This window comes from Scylla paramamosain, unplaced genomic scaffold, assembly GCF_035594125.1.
Source record: "Scylla paramamosain isolate STU-SP2022 unplaced genomic scaffold, ASM3559412v1 Contig4, whole genome shotgun sequence".
In the NCBI taxonomy this organism is placed as follows: Eukaryota; Metazoa; Arthropoda; class Malacostraca; order Decapoda; family Portunidae; genus Scylla; species Scylla paramamosain.
In genome coordinates this window covers 1,694,077-1,700,260 of record NW_026973669.1, presented here as the reverse complement: position 1 = coordinate 1,700,260, position 6,184 = coordinate 1,694,077, and the positions used below count along the sequence as shown (strand labels likewise).

At 50.0% G+C, this 6,184-nt stretch overlaps 1 protein-coding gene across 1 annotated transcript; it reads left to right on the top strand.

The window, feature by feature from the left end:
* LOC135096420 (gastrula zinc finger protein XlCGF57.1-like) lies at nt 1-5,569 on the top strand. The gene is made up of 3 exons (XM_063997913.1): nt 1-206; nt 603-724; nt 2,202-5,569. The coding sequence occupies exon 3, from the start codon at nt 2,278-2,280 to the stop codon at nt 3,613-3,615; it is 1,338 nt and encodes a 445-aa protein (XP_063853983.1). The 5' UTR covers nt 1-206; nt 603-724; nt 2,202-2,277; the 3' UTR covers nt 3,616-5,569.
* The last annotated feature ends 615 nt before the right edge of the window (nt 5,570-6,184 follow it).

Here is a 6,184-nt window from a genome sequence, read left to right as displayed (position 1 = left end):
GCTTGTGCCTGTGTCTGAGCTGGCCTGGGTCACCTGTGGTCACCTGTCCACTCTGTGTCTGGTGGAGGGAACAGACAAGACGTCAGCGTGGTGGTCAGTGGTCAGGTCACGCTGAGTGTGCGGCAGCTTGCGCCTGTGTCTGAGCTGGCCTGGGTCACCTGTGGTCACGTGGCGGCGCCTCCCTGGGCTCACCTGAGGGCGTGCAGGTAATGGTGGGCGGGGAACAAGTAAATGTCGGGAGGTGAGTGACTAAGGTGGTGGTCACCGTCACTGTTGTTGTGGTTTGTTTGTTTGTTTGTTTGTTTGTTGATTTCTTTTATTCCCAAGACGTGGCGGCGCCGCCTGGCTGTCTGCTGGTGCTGCCTGCCTGTGGTCTGACCATTTTGTCGCGAGTGTTTGGGCGTTGTCCTTTCTGGGGATTTCCCGGCCCATACTGAGTGAGGTTAGGTTAGGTTAGGTTTTCTGGTCAAGATTTTCCCGTCACAGTGGTGGCAGCCACGCAGGACAAGACACACACCGTCAGTTAGTGTTTTCTGCTTTCTTGTTTTATTTTTGTTATTTTGTTAATTTGTTTATTATTGTTTTATTTGTTTGTCTTGCAGGAGAACAGACGCGGTGAAAGAGCAAGGCCAGACTGGCAAGTCCTCCTGTCCATTGTGCCCCAGAGCCTCTCAGATCAGTGGCTGGCAAGTCCTCCCATCCTCTCTGCCCCAGAGCCCCTCAGGTCAGTGGCTGGGGACTCAGAACACTGCACCACTGTTGGCAACACTTGTGTCATTGTCACAAGTTATTATCTTACTCTTTGCAAGAAGTCAGTTTTTTATTTATTTATTTATTTATTTATTTATTTATTTATTTATTTATTTATTTATTTATTTGGATAACCTGAAGATCCACCAGCCCAGTCTTACCACCTGAAGATCCACCAGCCCTGTCCTTTCTGGCCGTTCTATTGTTGCTGTGGTAGACGGTCACTGTTCTTCTCCTAGATCTATTAACAGTGGTGTTCCTCAGGGTTCTGTCCTTTCACCCACTCTCTTCCTATTATTCATCAATGATCTTTTAAACCAAACTTCTTGTCCTATCCACTCCAATGCTGATGATACCACCCTGCACTTTTCCACGTCTTTTTCTAGACTTCCAACCATTCAGGAAGTAAACAGTTCATGCAGGGAAGTCACAGACTACTGATCTCTCCAAAATTCCAGATTAGGGCAGAGCAAACTTGGTATTGTTCAATGCCACAAAAACTCAATTCCTCCATCTATCAACTCGACACAACCTTCCAGACAACTATCCCCTCTTCTTCAATGACACTCAACTGTCCCCCTCTTCTACACTGAACATCCTCGGTCTGTACTTTACTTATAATCTGAACTGGAAACTTCACATCTCATCTCTAGCAAAAACAGCTTTTAGGAAGTCAGGTGTTCTGAGATGTCTCCGCCAGTTTTTCTCACCACCCCCAGCTGCTAACTTTTTACAGGGGCCTTATCCGTCTATGTGTGGAGTATGCTTCACATGTCTGGGGGGGTTCCACTCATACCATTCTTCTAGACAGGTTGGAATCAAAAGCTTTTTGTCTCATCAACTCCTCTCCTCTAATTGACTGTCTTCAGCCTTTCTCTCATCGCCGCAGTGTTGCATCTCGTGCTGTCTTTTACAGCTATTTTCATGCTAACTGCTCTTCTGATCTTGCTAACTGCATGCTTCCCCTCCTCCCACAGCCTTGCTGCTCAACACTTTCTTCTTTCTCTCACCACTATTCTGTGCACCTCTCTAATGCAAGAGTTAACCAGTATTCTCAATCATTCATCCCTTTTCTCTGGTAATACTGGAGCTCCCTGCCTGCTTCTGTATTTCCACCTTCGTATGACTTGAATTCCTTCAAGAGGGAGGCTTCAACACACTTATCCTTATCTCTCTCTCTCTCTCTCTCTCTCTCTCTCTCTCTCTCTCTCTCTCTCTCTCTCTCTCTCTCTCTCTCTCTCTCTCTCTCTCTCTCTCTCTCTCTCTCTCTCTCTCTCTCTCTCTCTCTCTCTCGTACACAGACAGGCAGGAAGCCCCTCGCTGCCTGTGTGGTGATGGCCTCCTCTGTTACAGGTGCCAGGTGTATCTTGTCTGTGGAGGCTGTGTGTTAGGCTGAGGCTGAGGCAGGAAGCCCCTCGCTGCCTGTGTAGTGACGGCCTCCTCTGTTACAGGTGCAAGGTCGGTGTGCATCCTTGGTGCAGCCCCAGGGTTCCTGCAGGACCAGCCACGGCCAGGAGCAGCGTAGCAATGGAGGGTGCGAGGCCAGGCAGCAGCAGCAGCAGCAGCAGTAGTAACAGCCTGGAGCAGCAGGCAAGCCCAGGCAGGAGGACCTACACTTGTGACCACTGCGGCAAAGTGTGCTCCACCAAGGCTGCCATTGCCAGACACGTCCTCTCCCATGCCAGCAAGACAAGGCTGAGAGGCAGGAGTGGCCCCGCTGAACACACTGCCACCCACACTGGTGGCAGGAACCACAAGTGTGACCTCTGCGGGAAGACATTTGTCTGGAAGAGTCATCTTGCCTCACACATCCTCACCCACACTGGGGAGAGAAAGTTCCAGTGCCTGGAGTGTGGGAAAAGATTTACCCAGGAGAGTCATCTTAACAGACACATCCTCATCCACACTGGGGAGAGAAAGTTCCAGTGCCTGGAGTGTGGGAAAAGATTTACCCAGGAGAGTCATCTTAACACACACATCCTCACCCACACTGGGGAGAGAAAGTTCCAGTGCCTGGAGTGTGGGAAAAGATTTACCCGGAAGGGTTCCCTTAACACACACATCCTCACCCACACTGGGGAGAGAAAGTTCCAGTGCCTGGAGTGTGGGAAAAGATTTATCCACAAAAATCATCTTAACAGACACATCCTCACCCACACTGGGGAGAGAAAGTTCCAGTGCCTGGAGTGTGGTAAAAGATTTACCTGGAAGGGTTCCCTTAACATACACATCCTCACCCACACTGGGGAGAGAAAGTTTCAGTGCCTGGAGTGTGGGAAAAGATTTACCCAGAAAAGTGATCTTAACAGACACATCCTCACCCACACTGGGGAGAGAAAGTTCCAGTGCCTGGAGTGTGGGAAAAGATTTACCCGGAAGGGTTCCCTTAACACACACATCCTCACCCACACTGGGGAGAGAAAGTTCCAGTGCCTGGAGTGTATGAAAAGATTTACCCAGAAAAGTGATCTTAACACACACATCCTCACCCACACTGGGGAGAGAAAGTTCCAGTGCCTGGAGTGTGGGAAAAGATTTACCCGGAAGGGTTCCCTTAACACACACATCCTCACCCACACTGGGGAGAGAAAGTTCCAGTGCCTGGAGTGTGGGAAAAGATTTACCCGGAAGGGTTCCCTTAACACACACATCCTCACCCACACTGGGGAGAGAAAGTTCCAGTGCCTGGAGTGTGGGAAAAGATTTACCCGGAAGGGTTCCCTTAACACACACATCCTCACCCACACTGGGGAGAGAAAGTTCCAGTGCCTGGAGTGTGGGAAAAGATTTACCCGGAAGGGTACTCTTGACAGACACATCCTCACCCACACTGGAAAGAAGAAGAGAAAACAGCCAAAATCATAGCTGTTGCAGTCCCCGGTGACTCCGGCCTCAGTAGAGCTGAAAGGCACAAAACTACAAAATATCACGACCTAAAAAGTGACCTGGGAACAACATGGTCGCCGATGGACACCGGTATAATACCAGTGGTGGTGTGGGCGACAGGGCTAATGAAGAAAACCTTGAGAGCTGCCTGGAGGCAATCCCCGGTCGCCCAAGTGCCCACGAGGTACACACAGCTGCGGTCAAGGGAACGGTCGCCACGCTGAACATAACCCTCGGATGGAATGCCGGCGCTGCTGAGGGTGTGACCACTAACACCAGGCTTGGGGCCCATTGCACTCACCAGACAACAAAACAGGAAAGTGCAGAAAACGGGGAGAGAATGTTCCCGTGCCTGCAGTGTGGGAAAAGATTTACCCACAAAGGTAATCTTAACACACACATCCTCACCCACATTGGGGCTTGTACAAACTCAGTGCACCCTGAGTGTAGGAAGACAGAAGGAAGCAGAAACAGAAGGATCTGCTCTGAACCACCCTGGAGAGAGAAACTGCAGCAGAGGATCACCCATCAAAGAGAAGAAATCTGGCAGATAACAAGCTTCCTGTAAGACCAAAACGACACAAGGAACCTCCTCAAGAAAACAGACAGAATGACAGGAAGGTGCAGCGCAAGCAACGGCCGGCCGGGCGGAAGACCGGCAGGGGCCGAGCCCCGGCCGAAGCCTTGGCACCACAGATGAGGACAAAGACAAGAAAATAAAGGCCAGAAAGATGAAGAGGCAGCTTGCAGAAAAGCCAGGGGTGGTGTGCAGACACATGGCAAAGACCTCAATAGAAGTACAAGACCCACCCGAGAAAGAAGTGGCCGAGGGATGCTGGAAGACCCCACGCAGCATCAGGCAGCCCCTGGGATACAGACCACCACGGTTAAACACACAAGTAAACAACAACAATGCCAGCTGTTCAGCTTACAGAGGAAGGTCTGCTGAGAAAGAGAGTGAGTCAATGCAGCAAGTTTGAGGCTCCAGGTGTAGACAAAGCCCCAAGTTTTGGGTCAGAAAGATTACACGAGTGCACCGTTCCGTGCACTCGTTTGTACCAGACTACAGAAAGGAAAAGAGGAGCCCCCACAATGGCTGGCCACTGGAAACACAAGCCTGCCACCAAACGCCAGCCAGACTCCACTGCCATCCAGACACGGAGCCGTCCGCTGCCCGTCAACAACACGCAGGTGGCCGACAGAGACACCGGTGTGGAGTTTGGTCTGGTGGAGTGCTCCACATGCACCGGCAGGACTGGCAAGAAGGTAGCACCAGAAACACACACACTGGTGAACAGGACTGCATTCAACACCTTGCCATTCAACACCTTGCTCAACACTTCACATGCAGGTGTTTGGGAACACAAGAGAATGCCACACTACAACACAAAAAATGAGAAAAACAATCAAGAAAGAATTACCTTAACACCTTGAAAAAGATTCGCAGGTCAGAACTAACACCAAAAAACAAGACTACTGCCACAAACCAGCTGGCAGTACCAGTAGTGACTTGTGGGTGTGGTGTGGTGTGGTGACTGGCCACAAGACTGCTGCCACAAACCAGCTGGCAGTACCAGTAGTGACTTGTGGGTGTGGTGTGGTGTGGTGACTGGCCACAAGACTACTGCCACAAACCAGCTGGCAGTACCAGTAGTGACTTGTGGGTGTGGTGTGGTGTGGTGACTGGCCAAAAGGTTTATTCTGAAATGTAATCTTGACAAACATCCTCACCCACACTGTGGTAAGGAAGTACAGGTGTGGTGTTTGTGGCAGTGTTTCTGTAGGAAGAGTGGTGTTGCCAGACACATCCAAACACTCCTGTGGGGGTGAGGTGTTGTGGATGTGCTGGTGGTGTGTGAGGGACTTGGAGTGACTAGTGTTTGTGTGTTGTTACTTTGTACTCAAGTGTTGGAATAAACTTTTGTTGCTAGAATGCTGAGTAATGTTGTTATACAGTAAATAATGTGTGTGTGTGTGTACAAAATGGCCAATAATAGACTTACCATGACAGACAGAGTAGTGGATGACTGGAATAGACTCAGTAGTCAGGTTGTTAGTGCTGAGTCATTACAGAGCTTTGAAATATTAGACAAATGTATGGACAGGGATGACAGGTGGAAATAGACAGGCATGTTTTGTACAGGGACTGCCACGTGCAGGCCTGACGGCTTCCTGCACCAACCCTTGTGTTCTTGTGTGCTGCTGCTGCTGCTGCTGCTGCAAAATCTCTTCCTATTAATCCCTTTCTTTGCTGTGAATGCTTGTGGAGGTTTTACACATTGCTTTTAGTGCTGCGAAGTGTTGACTGTCGCTGTGAAAGGGTTGAAAGGTTAATGATCCTGGGAGGCAAAGAAAACTGCTGGTCTGTGCATCAATAGCCGTGGTGTTCTGATGGTCTGCCTTCTTCATCACTTCTCACCAAAACAAGAAAACAACAAAACTTGATTGAAAAACAAGCCACAGAGACAGGCAGAGCGGGTGGGAGTGCAGGGGAGAGGGAGAGGGAGAGAGGACGGTGTGGGAGACAAGACAGATATGGAGAGAGATG

Bases quoted from the DNA above. Each gene is read 5' to 3' on its own strand.
- LOC135096420 (XM_063997913.1), top strand. From the start codon at position 2,278: ATGGAGGGTGCGAGGCCAGGCAGCAGCAGCAGCAGCAGCAGTAGTAAC.